The sequence below is a fragment of the Cervus canadensis genome, chromosome 15 (assembly GCF_019320065.1).
Source record: "Cervus canadensis isolate Bull #8, Minnesota chromosome 15, ASM1932006v1, whole genome shotgun sequence".
Classification (NCBI taxonomy): Eukaryota; Metazoa; Chordata; class Mammalia; order Artiodactyla; family Cervidae; genus Cervus; species Cervus canadensis.
Genome location: NC_057400.1, coordinates 6,937,824 through 6,958,222, shown reverse-complemented (window position 1 = coordinate 6,958,222; position 20,399 = coordinate 6,937,824). Strand labels below are relative to the sequence as shown.

Genomic DNA, 20,399 nt, shown 5'->3' with positions numbered 1-20,399 from the left:
TTGCTCTATATACTATTTCATTAACTTTCTCTGTGGTATATTGTTTCATTCCTTCTGCTTGCTTTTTATTTAGTTTTCTTTTTCTGGTGTCTTTAGGTGGAATATCAGTTTATTGAGATTTGAGATCTTTATTGTTTTAATATAACATTTATAGCTATGAGTTTCTCACCAAGCACTGCTGTGATCATATTTCATAAGTTTTGGTTTGTTGTATTTTCATTTTTATTCCTTCAAATTATTTTCTAATTTCTCTTGTGATAGCTTCTTTGGCCTAGTGAGTGCTTGGGAGTATCTTGCTTAACATACACATTTGTATGTTAAATTTTCCTCTCTCTCTCTTTATTTTATTACATTGTGGTTATAGAATGTACTTCACATGATTTTGATCCCTTTGCAGTTGTCAAGGCCTGTTTTATGGCCCAGCGTGCAGCTTGTCTTGGAAAGTGGTCCAGGTGTGTGTACTTGAGAACACTGCTTACTCTGCTGCTGAGCGTCGTGTTCTGTAGACGCCTGTCAGGGCTGTGTGGTGCTTACTGTTGTTCACTTCCGTTTCATCATGATCTTGGGCTAGTCCTGTCCTTTATTAAACGTGGACTGTTAAACTCTCCAGTGAGTTGTCTGGTTCTTTCTTTGTGCTTCATGTATTGGAACTTCATGTGAGGTGCATATATTGTTTATGATTATTTTATTCTTTTATTACAAAAAAAGTTCCTCTCTTTTTCCAGTAACTGTTTTGTATTAAAGTCTACTTAGTCTGATGTAAGTGTGGTCAATCCGGTTCCCTTCTGGTTGCTTTTCTATGGCTTACCTGTTTTTGTCAAGTTTCAGAAGTTTTCCCTCATTATTTCTCACATTTTTTCCCTGCTCCTTTCTCTCTCCTTCCAGGACTCTGATTACACGCACGGTGCCCTCCTTGTGGGACCTGCAGACCTCTGAGTCTGTTCATGTTCCCTCATTCTTTTTCTTTCTGTCCCTCAGACTAGATCATCTCATTTGACCTACCTTCAAGCCACTGGTTCTTTTGTCCGCTAAAATCTGCTGTGTGTTCCTCTAGTGAACTTTTTGTTGTAGTTATGGTACATTTCAACACCAGAATTTCTTTTTTTAAAGATAATTTCTCTGTTTAAAATACTCTTTATTTGTGAATTCAGTGTTGTCATACTTTTATTTCTTCACATGTGGTGTTTTAGTTCTCAAGTATATTTAAAATAGCTGATTTACATTCTGGAGGCAGGGAGCGAATTGTCTTCTTGGCCTCACCCACCTGGAGTGAGGCTTCCACAGCACTGAACACAGGAGAACCAGGAGGAGAGAAAATGGGCTTCAGATGCCAGACTCGGCTCTCAGACTGAGTCGATTGTCTTGAATAAATGTCTCCACTTGATGTATTCCTTTTAATGATTTTTTTAAAAAATAATTTTCACCAGCCAAACGTTTGTTTTGCTGGGAAGAGGATCTGCCCCGTCTTCAAACCATGATTCTTGAAGTCCTGCTTCTGATGACTCAATTAATAGTAGTAGTATAGTTTCATGTAATGCTTCTCAACCATTGGTGTGAAGCAGAGCCTCCTGGAATGCCTGGTAAACTATCAGATTCAAGACATACAAATCTAGTATTGTTCTCTTTTAAAAAAAAAAAAAAACTTGTATAATCTCCTATGCGGCAAGTGTATAGCTAGAGCTCCTTCAGAAGGAGTTGTTTCGGGTGCTGAGTAGGGTTGGTCTCACCTTGCGATGTCGTATTCAGTTTTGTTTTCATTTAGAAAGCTGGTAAAGCCAGGCTATGATTAGTGACTCATCACAGAAGCACTCTGTTTTTTGAGTAAGGATTCTTCTAAAGTTCCTTTAACTGTCAGTAAGTGGTTAACAATAAATAAATCGGTAGAGTAGGGAGAAAGGTGAGGGAATTTTTCACTGTAAATTTTTGAAAGTGAAAGTGTTAGTTGCTCAGTCGTGTCCGACTTTGCAGTCCCATGGACTGTATCCCGCCAGGCTCCTCTGTCCATGGGATTTTCCAGGCAAGAGTACTGGAGTGGGTTGCCATTTCCTTCTCCAGGGGATCTTCCCAACCTGAGGACTGAACTCAAGTCTCATGCATTGCAGGCAGATTCTTTACCATCTGAGCCACCAGGGAAGCCCTGTGAATTTTTAGTTAGGTAAAAACATTTTCTGCCTTTTCTGAGCTATGCACTTTAGTTTTTCTTGGGTTTATTTTTAAGCTATGCTTTTAAGAAGAATGGTGGAGAAGTGTTAAGAGGTGTTCCATGTAAAGTATTTTATTTGTCTTTTGTTTGTTTAATTAATCATGTCTTGCTTCCCTGAAAAACAGGCTGGGACAGAATATTAGAGCTTAAAGTGAAGAGATTCTTGCAGAAATGTAAAAGAAAACATTCAAGCAGTGATATGTAGTTGAAAAAGTAACTTATTTTATTTGCAGGAGTTTGTCCTCCTCTTAATTTTTCTGAAATACAGATTTCTGACCAAAAAGTGAATGTGACTATATAGTCTCTTTTCTAGAATTGAGATTAGTTTAACCTTATTAAATTTTACTGTGTCTTCCTGAGAGATGCTTTTGGCTCTGGAAAACAGAGCAAAAATGGGGTAGTTAAGCATATACTTTATTACTTTTTAATTAGAATAAAATTTTAGGAATGACATTTGTAGGAGGGCCACTCTCCTGAAAGTTATTGAGCCCTGCTCCTAACAGTGCTTGAGAGAACCTGGCCTGGGACTGGCAGGAACGCCCTTTCATTCCTGCCCTTGGATTTCTGTTTGCATGAGCAGCTTTGCTCCAGTGAACCATGGAAAACAGTACTGTTTGAAAAAGCACAACCATTTGACCTAAAAAACTGTGCTTGTTTGAATAACAGGTTTTTAAATTGGCTGAGGTTAGTTTCTAACTACTCCCTCATGAGTCTTGACTAATATAAACTATCTTAGGAAGAGGTGACATTTTAAAGGACAGTTCACATTTCATTTAGTAGTACTTCTTGCACAGACTTAGTGAACAGTCTTGAAGACAGAAAAGAGAGGAAGAGAAGAAATGGTGGAAGAAGTGATACATAGAGAAGGCATTAGAGCAAAACATTTCTTTGAAAAGGAAGCTGCATTGGGTCAGTAATGAAAAGTAATCTGTTACTTTCATACTACTGGAGGTGAAAGAATAGGTGCAGTGATGAGAGCATAGTGCTTCCTGTCTTCCAAATTGTTCTAAAACAGGGAGCTAGAGTCCTGTATCACTTATTATAAGCGCTTTTTCCCCTCTCGTTTTATTCCATCATCTTTTACCTATCACCTACTGGAGTTATTCCCAGTTGAAGGAAAACCTTCAGAGTGTAACCAAAGGGCCACAGAGTAATGTGTCATTTCTGAACCATACAGATTGAGTGGGTTTTCATTAACATGGAGATTAAGAGTTCCTGAATATAATACAGTGTGTTTTGGGAATTACAGCAAGATTAGTAAAAGAAATTCTGCCTGACAGGTGTTTTCTTCCCCACTGGCCTTGGCAACAGATTCTACACTAAACGTATATTTTTTTAAAGATTTTGTTTGTTTAGTTGTATTTGTCACTGTTCTTTGTGCTTTGCTAAGAGCCCCATGCAAATAAGGAAACTGCAGTTCAGAGAGCAAAGCTAGTGGTTCTGTTTGGATTTGAACCCAGGCAGTGGAGGTGCTTGTTCTGGTGACTTTGACTTGTTGTAGGAGCTGTGGTTAGTAAAATACGAGATATAAAATGGTCACTCCTCCTCCCCTAGCCTTTTAGCAAGGCCTTTTCATCTTGAGTTCTTCTTAATTGGTGTCTTCCATCATCATTTACTTCTGTTTTGTTCTCCCTCTCTGAGAAGGCTCCTGGATCCTGTATTCAGAGTAATTTTGTGTTTGTGAAGCTTTGCCCATTTCCTGTTGCTGGCATGACATCCTGGCTGGGTATGGTATTCTTTGAGGGTTGCCGTGGAGAACTCTATGCTGGCCTGATGCTGGCAGTGATGTGCATTTACGTCTCTTTAAACTCTTCTCCGAAGTGTTGTTTCCTTGTCTTTGAAGGTCAGTAATATAACAGTAAGGAACTGAATGTATTTAATTCTGCATTTCATCTCCTTGGAATACAATGTTCTCATTAAATCTATAGATTATTTTTCTCTTTCAGAGAAGTTTTTTTTTTGTTTTGTTTTTTAATGACACTGAATATATTTTCAGTTACCTTAGCTGAGTTCCTTTTCTCAGGACACTAGTTACACTCATGTTAGAAGGTCTGAAGTCAGTGAATTCTTTTATTTACCTTACTCTGTTGTGTCAGTATCTCATCTTTGAGTTCTTGTTGAATATTTGTTCTTTTTTTAGCCAGCTTTGAGGTTTGTTTTTGTTTGTTATGTTGTATTATATGCTGAGTTTTTTAAGTGCTTTTTTGGGGGAAGTGGGAAGGGAATGAGCACAACCTAAACTAAAGATTTAACGGCATACTTGTAAATCATTTGGAGGAGAAGGGTGTATGGAGAAGCTTCTAAGTTTATATTAAGGCCTATTGAGTTATAAAATGCTGAGTGACCTTGGAAAATCTTGAGAGGGTAGGAATATACAGAAGTGACAGGTAAGTTTATGTGGATGTTTTTACTTAATGCCTTAAAGAATCATTTGTGCAGCTGTCTTTATTTTGTTGTCTTTGACAGATGTTGTCCAATGAATAAACAAGATTAGTGAAGTATATATCTAAAGCACAAGTAGAATACAGGTATATGGAAATATCAAATGAGCAGGAAAGTGTCTGCCAGTAAAAGCAGATGTTTTCTGGACATCGTCTATTCTTAGTTTTAGGTGCTCATGGTAATTTTTTTCTTTTCTTTTTTTTTTCCCCCCATTACAGTGTTCACAACAATGTTTCAGCTCAGAGTAATGGTTCCCAACAGGTAAGAGAGTATTAAGCTTCTAAAGCACTAGAACACTGTAGTTAATTATCAGTATGATAGATAGTAGTATTATTAACCCAGTTTTCATATTAGTATAACCTCAGGAAAGTTTTATGCATTTTCTTTTTCTTATCTATAAAATGGCTCAACCATATGAGACCTGTTACTTTATTCCCTTAAGATGTTATAATAGAATAGGTTTTAATGTTATAATAAAACATTTTCTGACCCTGTAAATCCTGTAAAATGGAAAAAATACTAATGTTCAGTTAGATTATTATCTGTCCCAAAGGTGGTATATAACTTTCTTTTTTTTTGTTGTTGTTACTGATTATGTAAGAATTTTTATTTTTATTTATTTATTTTTCATTTATTTAGGTATATAACTTTCAAGCATTTGTTTATTGCTGTTTATTACTATCATTACTGTTCACTGTGTAGCTAGTATTCCATGTTAATATTCTACTTACCAGTGAAGAGATCTTTTAAAATTTGTGTCCAAAGGCTTGGGGTGTGAGGTCCACTGTGCCTGTGATTCCTTCTGTTCCCTCTGGTCCTGTGGTAGTGGAGGTCGAGAATCTTCCAAGGAGTCCTGGAACAGACCAGCACGACAAGAAATGGTTCGTTTATTCATTAAACCAAAATAAAGTGTTGCTTGCCTAAGGGTGTTCTGAATCCCCAGCCATAATCTTAGGCTACTTGAAATATGATTGAAAGCAAATTATTCATATTTGTAAGCTGACAAAAAAAGCATGTTGGTGAGCTATCATATTGGGATGAGTAAGGGATGCAGATGAAGCAGGGTGACATGTCAGTGAAGCCTGTGAGACGGCTCTCCTGACTGGTTAGTGTGAGCTGGGAGTGGCAGTGGTTTTCTGTTAAAAAAGACTTTAGTGCTACTCGATAGGACCTTTTCCCAGATCCATAAGAATCATGTCTTCAGTCCACGTTATTCTACACAACGTGATGCTATTGCTTTGGCTGTGTTTTCTTTATTAAAGACTGGAGATAAAGCCAAAACAGAACCGTAATTATAGTCCAGTAAAACAAAGCATGAAATATTCCATGGGGAAGAGTTGGAGAGATAATCTTATGATGGGAAGATACTTCATTTGTTTAGAGTCCCAGGGTTTTTTTTTTTTTTTGAGACTAATAGTGAGTGCACAGATATGGATACTTTGTGGCTTATGGGGTTAATCCATGAGGTTCATCCCTTCCTGAATGAATGTATGTGGCCTGGGGGGCTCCTTGGGGATTATTTGATTGAGTGGTCATGTTGGGCATCATCTGTTCAAGTTTTATGTCTGTTTATGAAATGAACTTTGATAATTGATAGGGTCTTTCTCTTTTTCTTTTGCTCTCAGTTTATGTAGTACCTGAAATCTAATGAGTTTCTGTTGGTGATCTCAAGGTTTGGGTCAGCTTTCTGTGCAACCAGCTCTTCCTTCATGGTGGTGGGTCAACAGTGGTTGGTGATTATTTTCAGTCTTTGCTATGTAATTGTTTTTTCACTGTTATTTTGGCTTAACTAACTGCAAGGTGCTTTGCTTTTGATGATTGGACATGTTTTTGCTTCAGTTCCAAATAACTTGATGAGTTTCTAAGATCAAGGGGATTTTTGCCCTTGTTTTCTCCCATTATCCTCCCCCCCCCCCTTTCTACTTGAGAATGTGGTTGGGGTACTTTGTGTGTGTGTGTGCACGTGGGCACACACTTAAAGGATAAACAGTGAGGCTTCTACACGTCAAATTTTAGTCTTTTTTTTTTTAAGCCATTAAAAACAGTTTCTTCAGTTTCCTACTGAAAACGCAGCTCCAGTAAGAGGCTATGTTTTGTCTCCTTGTTACCGCCATGTCTTTGGCAAGGAAACATAGTACTGAGATTTCAACTAGAAAAGAGCTCATTTAATACATGCTTACATTTTATGTTAATACGAATGAGAGTCTGGTTTGTTTGTATCTGTATAATGTTTAAATCTTTAGCTTCTCAGTTTTAATTGGTACATATTTAAATCTGTTTAATTTGATTTATTAGGCATTTACTCAGTTCCTTTGATGCAGCCTTTGAAAAGAGAATGCTGAGTCTATGAGTATTTCAAGAAAAAGGAGAAATTTGGAGCTGTGTGTCCTTCTTTATATAACTGTATTGTGACCACTTCTGTGGAAATGGAGCAGAGTGGTGGCCCTCAGGCCCTCAGGCCTCCGTGTGTGTCAGCAAGGCCTGGGACTAAGCATAGAGCTGGCCTGTCTTGGAGCTGATGGGTTCCCCAGCCTTAACTTAAGATGAATCTACATTTCCATTTCTGTTTCTGCATGCCTTGATTCTAATACTTTCACATGAATGTAAAACAGTCCTCCTTTAGAAAGTGATGTTAATAAAATTTGGAAATGCTCCCTGGGTTTGGACGGTTGGGTGGAATAATGGACTATTCTATTTCTGGCAGATAACTTTTAACCAGTTTAATCTAATTGTACTCCTTGTTCAGTTCTGTATATCTTCTAAATGACACCATTATTTGAGTGAATGATTTGGTATGTCAGTATAGAATTACCCCATATTTAAACTATCTTTTGAGAATTTATGTATTTAAATTCATTAACTATTTATAAACAAAACAATACTATGCAGAAAATCTTGCATATGTATGGGAGAACATAAACCTAATTTTCTAAATTTTTAGATACCCTATATTGAGGGCTAGATCTGCTATTTCTGGGTTAGATCTGATGAACAGCTTGTATTGCAGTTGAAGGAAAGATGATAATTTTATTGTTTAAAAAAAAAAACAAAAAAGACTTCCAAATTTGTCCTGAAAATCCTTTTAGCTAATTTATTTTCAGTTTCCTTAAGGAAGAAAGGTGAAGATGCATGCCTTAGTTGAATAGAATGTCTATCCTTAGACATTTTTATAATTGGGGTGATTTTTTCCCTTTGTAGTTACCTTAAATGTGTGCTGCCCTTTTGGCCATGCACAAAACTCTGGCAAATGTTTCCTTTCTCCGGGAGGACTCTGATCATTTCTAATCAGAAATTGCTGCTTTGCATGTTTCACTCTCTTCCTTTCATATGTTTGCTTATAGCACTTGTGATAAAAGGCACTAACACTTTGTTGGAGGGGCTTTTTCTCATCACATTATCTGTACCTGTTGAATTTAATTCACTGTAGAAGGAACAGTGTTTCTCCATTGTTAATTGGAAACATTGATGTCTAATTACATAGCCTCTGTGAGGGCAGATTTTTTTTTTTTTTTAATGTTCTTTCTGAATTTTCTTTCATGGACTTCAGTTTTATGCCACTTGATTTGTGAAATAACTTTTCACACTTGCCCTTTGCTGTATGTGGCTTTGTCCTTATGTAAAATTATCCTTTCAGATACTTGAATGAAGTAAATTGTAAGCGTTTTTTCTTCTCATTAGGACCTCAGGCAGCTTTTCTGCCTTTGATTTTGATAGCAGTATTGGGGACAGATACAGAGTGTCTTGCTCTCTGTGAAATTCCTTCTTCATTTAATTCACCTGACTCTGATTACTTGTACATATTTCCATATTGCCATTTTCCACTACATGTGGCTTTGTGGATCCCCATCTGTTGTTCTTGGACGCCCTCGTTGCATGGCGTAGCTGCTGGTGACTGCTCGCGGCAGCTTGCATGCCGGCCCCTCGGCCGCCGTTGTCACCCTCCGCCTTCCTCTCCTCCTGTGACTGACTGTGCTCCCCTCCCCCCCAACCATCCAGGCTCTCGGCTGCCGGTGATCGCTCTCAACGCGGTGGAAACCAGTGGGACGCGAGGGCCTTGTCCCCACCCCATCCTGCACCTAGAAACTGCCCTGCCTTTGTCCATGAGCACAGTGTGAAGAATGCAGGAGCCCAGCAGGACGCTCATTTCCCTGGCCCTGCAGCCATGACTGACATATGAGTGTTGAGCCTCTTGGGCACTGGGACTCTGTTGTGCAAGTTGACGGTATACATTTCTAGAGTTTATAGAGGATCAGTCACATTAAGAAAATTTGCGAGAAGATATTTTACACTGAATCACTCATTGGGTAGTGTTGTTTGTCATTGAAATCTTCTGTGAAAGGGAAAAGGATCTGAAGAAGCTAGATGCCATCAGTGATAGTGACAAATATTTTTGTGTCGCAAAGGGTATTTTGGAAAGATTTTCTGTGATTTTAATATGTTAACACATCACTTAGAAGATGTTTCAGGAGAAGATTTGTTTATGAATAAACTGCCCATTATCACCCCAGCCTCCATGCAGCTCCAGTAGATGGAGGTGAGAAGAATCAGTCCCACTGAAAATGCACACAGAAGGGAGCATGTCCAGGCCAGGCGGATCAGCCTGTGGCGATACTTTTATAGACTGCTCTTACACACTATCTTTAATAGTTCCGAAGCGACCCAAGTCTTAATTTCAATTGAGTGCCTGAGCTTCTATTATTTAATTACTGTTTAAATTAAGTTTAAAACTTACTTTTTAATAAACACAAGTATTTTAAATTAGCAGAAGGTCTAGAAATCACTATAATGTGCCTCATGTAAAGAGAGGTGTCTGAATGGTTACTTTTGCATGATTAACTGATTAATCAATGGCGAGCTGAATGGTTATATTACTACTGAATGGTTGTACAAATGGAAGATGTATTTACTTTTGCCTTTTCACTTTTCTCTTTTATCTCATGCATCTGATAGATTTCCCGGGTTTGCAAACAGGCTCATAATCTGGCCTTGCACAACCTCTAAAATAAAATTCTGAAGCCAAAACTATATCACTTTTAATACTTAATGCATATCACTTTCAATCACTTTTTGCATATGTTATTATTTTTGGTCCTTTATGAACTTCAGAATGTAATTGTCTGTGGTCTTTGGTTTACCTCAGAGAGGCAAATTAAGTGGAAGAAATATATTTCTGATGTAACGGGAAATGATGTAAAGGGAAGAATTTCTTTTGTCTTTTTAGAGTTTAAAATTTTAAGTTTTTAAACATTTAAACTATATTTATATAGAGAGAGTCATTTTATAGTCTGAGAATTCATAGTACATCAAGATAATGAAGATTTAATTAAAAATAACATAACTTGTGTACCATTCTGCTCACCTCAGAGGTCAGTCTTACTGTCTGCTAGATGAAGGTTTCAGAGGGCCTTATATTAGTGGGTTCTTGGTTGCAAATATAATACAACTTGTCAGTAGAAGACATAAATAAGTGGAAGTAAGTAATATTTAGGGAATTTAATTTATAGGCAGATTTCAATCTGAATTTATTAAGTCATATATAAGTATTCTTTAATGTATCTACATATGAGCAGATACATATCTTAAATAGCCCAGCTGAAAACTCTTGAAGGCTATCATCATAGCATGCTTAAACATGGCCACTAATGTGTACCCCTCATGATTCTGCTAGACTTAAATAGCTCAGACTCTTATTGTCAATGGTGATTATTTTTTTTAAGGGAATTTGAATCATAACATTTTAAGCACAGAAACTCTGATTTGTTCCATTTAAGAAAAGATTTCATGTGTATGAATATGATTAAAACCTTACTATTTTTATAATAGAAACCAGAAAGAGGTATAATATCAACACAGCTTTCTGGTCTCTTAGAAAGTCCTAAGGTTTGACTTCTGTCACTTTAAAATTAATCTTAAAGTCCGAACCCCTGATACAATGCCTCATATTCGTCTTACCCAGAATCTTAACTTGGGGAAGTACAGAAGGATTGTGATTGAAGAATAAACTCTTCTGTTTATAGTAAAAGTGGTCATTTCTGTACTTAGAATTTTAAGTTAGTACTGTTACATTTAAGTAATAGAAGAGTCACGTGGTTTTCCTTTGTTTGAAAGCATTGTTATAAAATAGCTCTTTGCATCAGTGGGAGGATCATAATTGTAAATTCCTGCTGATAGAGTCTGGGTTGGAGGGGTGACGGGGCAAGCAGTTGGCAAAGGGTGGGGGAGTGAAGGGCTAAGGCTGAATGGTCGTAGAATCAAGCCTTTCTACCTCATACAAGTTCCTGTGCTCCAGGATCTCAGAGTGCAAGTGTTGGGAATATTTGCTGCTCGTATGTTCAAGATGGATATACAAATTGTTTCCAGAGGTATGAAGAGTTTATCAGTGGTTCATCCTAAATTAAATAAATTGTCGCCAACCTTTTTATACTCTGCATTTTATTCTAAAAGGTCAGTGACCCTACGTCGTTGACTGGGGACCTAATACACTCCAGAAGCACCTTACTTAGCTGTTTACTCTCCTTTTGATCAGAGGGATCCATCAGCCCAGAACACCAAGATCATGTAATTCAACTTCAGGGCTTTGGCTAATTTTGCTTAACTAATTTTAACATCTTGAATTAAGTTGGTTTTGTGTCAGCTCCCTTTTTATAGAAACAGCAAAGATAGTGAAGCAACCTTTACACTTTGATGCATGAAAATACATGCACTTCTTAAGATCATTATTTCTTTTGATGGTAAAAGCACTTCTGAGGCATTTACCTATCTCTGAGTGTAATCTAACATTTCTAATCTTGATAGTGTGTAATCTAACATTTCTGATCTTGATAGTGTGTAATCACAGATACACTTTTAGATGAATTTACAGAGAAGAATGAACTTTATCCTGTTATATATGTCTGTATATTACAGAGAAAAACTTTATCCTATTATATATATATATATCTATTTTGAAAAAGCAGCCCGTGTACAAATATTGTAATATCAGTATAATTTAGATCATTTTTAAGTGGGGGTTCTTTTATTTAAAGTGTTGACCCGGAAGCTGTTGTTCATGACAACATTCATGACAGTTGTATCATTCTTTGTTGTTAAAATTGTTCAGGATGTAGAAGGTGCCATGTAAACATGTCAGGGTTATACAACTTATGTTTCTCCTGAATGGAAGACAGGGAGGCAGCTTATTTCATGGGATAAAACCATTAGCTGAGCCTTATTTATGGGAGATTCTCTTATTTACTAGATTTTTGCATATTTGTTGTTTTGCTAGAAAATAATTTTGTTTAGTAACCTTGCTTTATAACTTTCATGTGTCTTGATATCCCGTGTTTCATCTTTCTGTCTTGCCAAACAGGAAAACAGATGAAAGGGTAAGGAGTGGAGGGCTCTAGTGTTTGGGGTTTGAGGAGGAAGAAGAGTATTGTGAAAATGACTGGCTTTATAGGCATAAGAAGACACTTTGATCCCCTCTGCTTTGATCCCCTTCCTGTCCGTGTTCACAGCCGTAAACTGAGAGAAGTGGGAGGATGGTTGTCCTGCGTTAAGGCCCTGTGCTCTGACGGTGGAGTGGTCAGCGCTTGAACCACAGTGCTCTGTCCTGGTTGAAACAGACTCTTCATTTGTAAATCATCATTAACTGCTTTGAAAAACCATTATGTTTTGTGTGCTGAGCTTTGAATATTGAGTTAGAAAATATCACATTGCATTAATTATTTTATATCCTGATATATAGGACTTACATGAATTTGCAGAAATAAAATCATCTTGTGCCAGTGACATTTAATCTCTTTACCCCCACATACTTCTTAATTTTAATATACATCATGCCACATCATCACTTATACCTTGCTTCCAGAATTGCTGTGAATGCTTGCATGTGAGATACTTTTATGTAAGGGACAGAATGTGAAGATATGCCTGTGGTGGGGAAGTCCCTCTCTCCATGTGCCTCTGTCTCATGCATAAAATGTGATTTGTCAGACCTTTTCTAGATGTTATGAATCATGTGAATTTAGGTATGGTGTTCTTCCTCAGCTTCTCCTTTTCAAGAACATATATCTTTCTCCTCCTTTCTTCATATAAATTAACTTTTACTTTAGTCGCATGAAATCGTTGTGAGAATTCTGTTTGTTCAGCTGACATTTACCTCGATGGTAAAGATACTAGGGCACAGGCCTGTGGAAAATGTGTTTTTATATGACTTCAATTCTTGACCCCTGCTAATTTGTAACATACTAGCTCCTTTGAGCTCTTTGCGCTGGTGGGAAATCACAAGAGCCTCAGAGAAGGAGTGAAATTAGAGAAGAGAAAATTTCAAAAGAGATTGCGGAAAGGGAAGAAAAGTTAAATGATATATTTTATTGTTTATGCCAAAGTAGAAAAATAAGTGTTCCTCTTTTTCCTGAAGAAATTGTTCTCATAGACTTTTCATTTTTAGAAGATTACATAAGCCTCTGTTCTCCTAACAGCAGGCCATGGCCTTAATTCTGGGTGATGGTGCTTGAGTGAACTTTTTCCCTTTTTGTTCCTGACAGCTGGCCAGCATTTTGTTTACACTGGCATGGGAATAGATACCTGACTCAGTGAACAACATTCTCTTAAGGAGTGTGACTGGAACCTCCCTTGGTGGTGTAATAAACCTATACCTCCTCCTCTTGAAAACAGGTTCAGCAGCTGCAGAGCTCATTTCTTGTTGTCAAAGGAATTCTTGTTTGTTTGTCTTTAACTAATTTTAATATGTTAAAAACAAATGAGACATATACCGGAGTATGATTAGGATTTCTAAGAGGTTGCAGATTTCTTAATAAAGGCTTGATCTGCAGACAAAACTGATTATTGTTAATATATAATGGAAACTATTTAAATTATTAGGGATGGAAAAAAAGAAAAGAATGAAAGGTGAGATGATATAGGAAGACAGCTGCTACCTTGGTTTTTCTTGTGGAGCTAGTTGAGAGGGGCATCCAGAGAACTGTGGACACACCCAGCATGTAAATACCATCAGAATCTATATTATTACACAGAAGGATTTCCTACAGCAAAGTTACATTTGCAGCCCAGCCACTAGCTTCAGTGATTATTTAATTGCAGGCTTGCTAGTTTGGGCTTCCCTTGTGGCTCAACTAGTAAAGAATCTGCCTGCAGTGTGGTAAACCTGGGTTTGACCCCTGGGGTTGGGAAGATCCCCTGGAGAAGGGAAAGGCTACCCACTACAGTATTCTGACCTGAAGAATTCCATGGACTATACAGTTAAAACTGGACATGAAACAACAGACTGGTTCCAAATAGGAAAAGGAGTACATCAAGGCTGTATATTGTCACCCTGCTTATTTAGCTTACATGCAGAGTGCATCATGAGAAACGCTGGGCTGGAAGAAGCACAAGCTGGAATCAAGATTACCGGGAGAAATATCAGTAACCTCAGATATATCTTGCAGATGACACCACCCTTATAGCAGAAAGTGAAGAGGAACTAAAGAGCCTCTTGATGAAAGTGAAAGAGGAGAGTGAAAATGTTGGCTTGAAGCTTAACATTCAGAAAACTAAGATCATGGCATCTGGTCCTATCACTTCATGGCAAATAGATGGGGAAACAGTGGAAACAGTGGCTGACTTTATTCTTCTGGGCTCCAAAATCACTGCAGATGGTGACTGCAGTCATGAAATCAAAAGACGCTTACTTCTTGGAAGGAAAGTTATAACCAACCTAGACAGCATATTAAAAAGCAGAGACATTACTTTGCCAACAAAGGTCCATCTAGTCAAGGCTATGGTTTTTCCAGTGGTCATGTATGGATGTGAGAGTTGGACTATAAAGAAAGCTGAGTGCCGAAGAATTGATGCTTTTGAACTGTGGTGTTGGAGAAGACTCTTGAGAGTCCCTTGGACTGCAAGGAGATCCAACCAGTCCATCCTAAAGGAGATCAGTCGTGGGTGTTCATTGGTAGGACTGATGCTGAAGCTGAAACTCCAATACTTTGTCCACCTGATGCAAAGAGCTGACTCATTGGAAAAGACCCTGATGCTGGGAAAGATTGAGAGCAGGAGGAGAAGGGAACGACAGAGGATGAGATGGCTGGATGGCATCACTGACTCAATGGACATGGATTTGGGTGGACTCCGGGAGTTCACCCGGTGAATGGTGGTGTAATAAACCTATACCTCCTCCTCTTGAAAACAGGTTCAGCAGCTGCAGAGCTCATTTCTTGTTGTCAAAGGAATTCTTGTTTGTTTGTCCATCTTGGTGATGGACAGGGAGGCCTGGCGTGCTGCAGTTCATGGGGTCGCAAAGAGTCGGATGCGCCTGAGTGACTGAACTGATATGATATAGTCCATGGGGTTGCAAAATTGGACACCACTGAGCGACTTTCACTTCACTTCTGCTAGTTTGGAGATAAGGCCCATTTTTAACAGCTCGTGTTAATTCTTCTGGTTGGGGACGAACTTCTTCCAGCAGAGTCCCGGGAAGCCTTTAGAAAGACTTGGGAAGACTTGGTACCAGAGGGTTCGCAGATTGACTGTGTGGCTGAAATGCCAGTTATGTTGGAACAGTAGCAACAACCAGTGATTGAATGGGTTGGAAAGACATGGACTGTCAGTTGGAGGAGTTGGGATTTGGTGAAGAGACCTGGGGCCATCACTGCAAGGTTTTAAGTGAAAGATTTTGGGAATCTCGTATCACTGTCTCCTTTTCTGATTCACCTCAGCATTTGCTGAATATCTTCCAGAACACCTCCTCCTTTCTCACTTCCTCACACAGTCACTTTGCATGATCCTTCCCCTAACCTACCTGTGCTGTTTAGTTGCTTAGTTGTGCCCAACTCTTTTGTGACCCCATGGACTGTGTAGCCTGCCAGACTCCTCTGTCTATAGGATTTCCCAGGCAAGAATACTGGAGTGGGTTGCCATTCCCTTCTCCAGGAGATCTTCCCAACCCAGGGATCAAACCCACGACTCCTGCATTGGCAGGTGGATTCTTTACCACTGAGCCACTAGGGAAGCCCCCCACCCCCCGCCCCAATTGTACACGTCTAGCTAAATTCTGGGTCTGATCCTGGGTAAATCCAACTCTGTCCTCTGTGCATTTGGATGGGAATTGTGAAATGCCATGTCATTAAATGGTCTCACTTTAAATGTTGGCTATTGAGCTCAAGTTTCAGCCTTTCAGTGCTGCTGAAATCCTGTCACACTTCCTGAATCTGTCGATTTTCCCACTTGTCGGCAGTAATGTCTCCTCTTGCAAACCTCCACCATCTCCTTGCTTCTCATTCACTCCGTCTCAGGTCATGACCTTGCTTCCTGTTCACTGAGAAGATGAGCCATCAGAAGTGATCTGTACATCTTGCAGTCTGATGGTGGATTAGCATCTCTCTGTCAGAGCATCTGTGCTCAGTCTGGCCTCCTGTGCCCGCATGGACTGGCCCCAGTGAGGCCCCGTGCTGTTGCACGTGCTCTCCTGGAGACGCTGCTCACACTGAGGCATGAGAAGCGCTGGCCTAGATCTCAGCACCTGTCATCGTCTTGGCTGCTCCTGTCTCTAGTCAGCCAGTAAGTTCTGCCAGTCCTGACTCTGTATCCAGAGTTTGCTTGTCACCGTTTACTGCTCCTGCCCTGTTTCCATATAATTCGTCTTAACCTGGTCTCCCATCGCCCTTGGCGCCGTCCTGTCTCATGTTCCGCATTGATGGTACTTCAGACTATATCACGTTCTGCTTCTGCTCAGACCTTCCAGGGTCCTCATCTCAGACTGAAACCCAAAATCTACATGTTGACAAAAAAGTAATTTTTCCTACTCCTTGACTTTGCCCACCTTCCTCCAAAGACTTGGTCAGATGTACTCTGCATGTTCCATCTCTAGATTTCTGAACTTTACCTCTGCCTAGATATTCCTTCCTTGAATCTCCTGTGGTTCATTCTGATACCTTCAGGCTTCTTACTGGAGAACATGGCTGACCTCTGTAAAATAATAATGGGCCCCCAACCTTCTTGGCCTTTTGTGTCCCCGTTACCTTGCTCATTTTTTTTCTCGTTTCATCTTACATGTATGTTTTCTTTTCTTTCTTTATTTTGTGGGTATGTTTTCTTATTTGTCATCTTTATATCCTTTAATAGAATATCAGCTCTATCAAGGGAGAGTGTTTTGTGTATTCCTCCATCCCTGGAGAAGTCCTGGGCTCAGCACTCCATGAACGGTAATTAATGGTTTGTCACACTTGGTGATGAAAGGATAGTCAAAATGTTGTCCCTGGCTTCAAGACGTTTACATTCTAGTTGTGGAGAAGAGCAGATTTACAAATAACAGATACACGTGCAAGGTCATTTAGTAAGTGAAGTCATAGAAGGTAAATGAGGTTGAAACTGAAGAAGGCTTCCTAACATTTACGTCAGATTTTGAGGGACGTAGAGGCAGGAACACTGGGTGGATAAATCATTAGGGACGAAAGGACTGTAGCAAAAGAAAATTTTAAAGTAGCATAGGCAAGTTATGGGCTTCCCTGGTGGCTCAGACAGTCAAGAATCCGCCTGCAATGTGGGAGACCTGGGTTCCATCCCTGAGTTGGGGAAGATCTCCTGGAGACGAGAATGGCTACCCACTCCAGTATTCTTGCCTGGAGAAGTCCATGGGCAGAGGAGCCTGGCAGGCTACAGTCCGTGGGGTTGCAAAGCTTTGGACATGACTGAGCGACTTTCACTTTCTTTCAGGGAAAGTTACAGTCGAGGAGTGATGTATGGGGTTTGAGTAGTTAGTACAGAATTCATGAGGATGTTTAGTAATAATGACAAGTTGACATTTGAGTGCTTCTGTGCCTGGCCTCATTCTGGAGTTACGGCAGTTATCATTTACCCCAGCAAGTCACTGAATTCTAATACAAATCTAAGACGTTTAGGCCAGTGAAGAAATCAGGCATGATGAGAGTGTAACTTCTCCAAAGCCATGTTGCTCGTACAGGGTATGGCTGAGCTTCAGACTCAGCTTAGTCGTAGGGCCCAGACTGGTGTCTGCTATGCTGACTTGCTCCATCACGGTGAAAAACTCTGTGAGGCCTGCACTTCTTTAGAAAGTGCACTCTGGAGGCCTTGTGAGGAGTTAATGTCAGTTGGTGGGAGATTGGGATAATTAAGTCATGCTGTATCCATACTATAATTGTTAAGAAATGAGGAAAATCTGCAGGAGCTGCTTATTGGAATGTGTCAGTGCTACATTGTTGAGTTAACAAACTCTAGTGAAGTGGCTCCTTGAGGTATGTCCCCACTTCTGTAAAAACCACCAAGCCATGTGTCTGTCTGTAAGGTGCACAGAAAATGCACCTGGATAGAGTGAATTTTCAGAGAGTGGGGTGAAGGAGACATGGGTTTTCTTAGCTAGCGTGTACTACTTTAAATAAGTAAATACGGATTAAAATGCCCTAAAGTGTCATGGGGAACAAGACAGATTGCTTCAGTGTGTTCAGGTAAGGAAGGAGGTGTACAGGTGTGACAATGCCCTTGTGTGTTCCTTTGTGCGTGTGGAAGAACGGATGTGTGCGGCAACATTGCCAGAAGCCGCAGAGTGAAAGTGCAACATCTCACTTGTGTTTACAGACTTAAGTGTATTCACAGAAGTGTTAGAGCCGTCACCACTTCTCAAATTCCAGAACGTTTTCATCATCCTCCAAGGAAATCCTCACCTGTTAGCAGTTACTGCCCACTGTCCTCTCCCCCAGGCCTGCAGGCACTAATCTACTTCTGTCTCTGGATTTGCTCATTCTGGGCATTTCCTATAAATAGACGCGTACAATATGTGACCTCTTGTGTCTGGCTTCTTTCACTTAGCACAGTGTTTCCAAGGCTCATCCATGTGGTAGCCTATATCGGTATTTGATTCCTTTCAACGGCTCAATAAATTCCCTTGTGTAGTATACAGCATTTTGTCCATCAGTTGGGGGACATTGGGTTTCTACTTTTTGGCAGCTGGGAACTTTAATGTACAGGTTTTTCTTTTTTTAATAAAACATGTATGTTCATTCCTTTCAGGCATGCATATACATAGGAGTGAAATTGCCCAGTCATATGGTAACTGTTTAATGTCTTGAAGTGCCAAATTGTTTTCCAAAGCAGGTACACCAGTTTACGTGACATTTTCATCACGGCCGTCCCAGTTGTTGTGAGGGTGTTGTGTCTCCTTGTGACTTTGTTTTGCGTTTTCAGGAGGCTAATGATGTTGGAATTTTTGTAAACATACTGGCCATTTGCATATTTCTTTGAAGATGTGTCTATTCACATCCTTGCCCATTTTAAAAATTGGCTATAATAATCTTATTTACCTATAGCTTCTGAAATTTTGTCTCTTTTTTTGTTTGTGGGTTTTTTTTGTTTAATTCCCCTGGAGGCAAATTTGTGTATTAAGTTTTTTCAAAGAACTAACATTTTGCTTGAATGTTCTGAGGCATTGTCTATGTTTGTCCCTACCTACGCGAGACAGAATGTGTAGAGTAAAAATAATGCACAGTGACATTTACATTAAATAAGTCTTCAATATATGAACAACTCTTATACCAGGACAATTAGATGTTTCTCTGTTTTAGAGAGAATGAAAAGTTTTGTAGTTTACATCTACAGAAGATGGGATGCTCAGGGATGAATTACTGGTATACTATTACATTTAAAAAAATTCTCTGTTGAACCTTGCCTATTTGTAGATGGTAGTCCTGTCTATTTGTGAGTTGCAGTGGGACAGTTAAATTCATCTTTCTGGATGAAGGGCAGTAAGAATATTCTGTTTGAATGACATGTGTATTTCCCTTGAGAAGAGAGATTGCAGTGAGCCTGTTTGGGTGACTAGGGGTAAGCCCTGTAACAAGTTATCCAAAAATGACATAAGTCCTCACATGGTTTTTGCAGACAGGCTTCAGTCGGGAGAGGTGTTTTATCTGAAGTTACCTATTAAAATCTCAGTAACCCACAGAAGCGTCCTTGAGATAAACCACAGCCTGTACTCAAAGGCAGGGGTGTGGTGGTGAGGGAGGAAAGATTGCTTAGAATCTTTGTGACTCAGATGTGTCAACCACAGTCTTACTAGAAGATGGGGGGTTGGGGAATGAATTCTGCTACCTTTTTGGCTTTGTTTTGAGACAAAGTTTGGAAAAGATTGAAAAAGAAAACGTCGTTGATATCACTCACAATGGATGTGCTGCTTTTACTCCCTCTCCCCTTGTTTACACACCCTGTCCCCTTAACCCCTCTTTTACTGTGGAATGAAACGGTTGGGAGTCAGAGGGGATGTGTGGAGTGTTGTTTCTCTGTGACTCCTGACCTGGTGACGTGTGTTTACACTGTAGAAAGTGGACAGGCCTTGTTTTTTCTTGCCGTTTTCCTCCTCAGTGCTAACCATTTAAAGTTACACTATTTTATTTTGGACTGTTCTGTACTGTTTTGAGTGGCTCCTAAATGAACATTTGAGATTTCATGAGGATTTTCATTATCATTAAATTATAGTTTGTGTCTTGGTACACATAGAAGTTAGTAACTCAGTTATTCAGTGACTAGTTGTTGAGTACCTGCTGTATGCAGTCACTGGCCTGTATTTTAGAAAACAGTAGTGAGCAAGAAAGACATCAGTTCCTACTCACGACACCTACATTCTAGTGAAGGAGACTGATAGTAATTATACAAACAGGTGAAGGTGCTGGGGTTTCAGTAGTAGTAGATGCTGTGAGGAAAAGAAGGTAATGTCAGTGTGAGTGAGTGTAGGGGGAGGGGCAGGCAGGCATTCGAGGAGACC

At 39.5% G+C, this 20,399-nt stretch overlaps 1 protein-coding gene across 6 annotated transcripts in view; it reads left to right on the top strand.

Moving 5' to 3' along the window:
* Positions 1-20,399, top strand: part of EPB41L5 (erythrocyte membrane protein band 4.1 like 5) — a 154,824-nt gene that overhangs the window by 65,451 nt on the left and 68,974 nt on the right. For 5 of the 6 annotated variants that reach the window (XM_043488073.1, XM_043488071.1, XM_043488072.1 and 2 more), the window contains exons 15-16: positions 4,864-4,906; positions 5,411-5,526. In XM_043488073.1, coding sequence (XP_043344008.1) covers positions 4,864-4,906; positions 5,411-5,526 — 159 coding nt within the window. Of the gene's footprint in view, positions 1-4,863; positions 4,907-5,410; positions 5,527-8,641; positions 11,063-20,399 lie in introns of those variants that run through there. The other variant, XM_043488074.1, reaches the window with a different exon arrangement.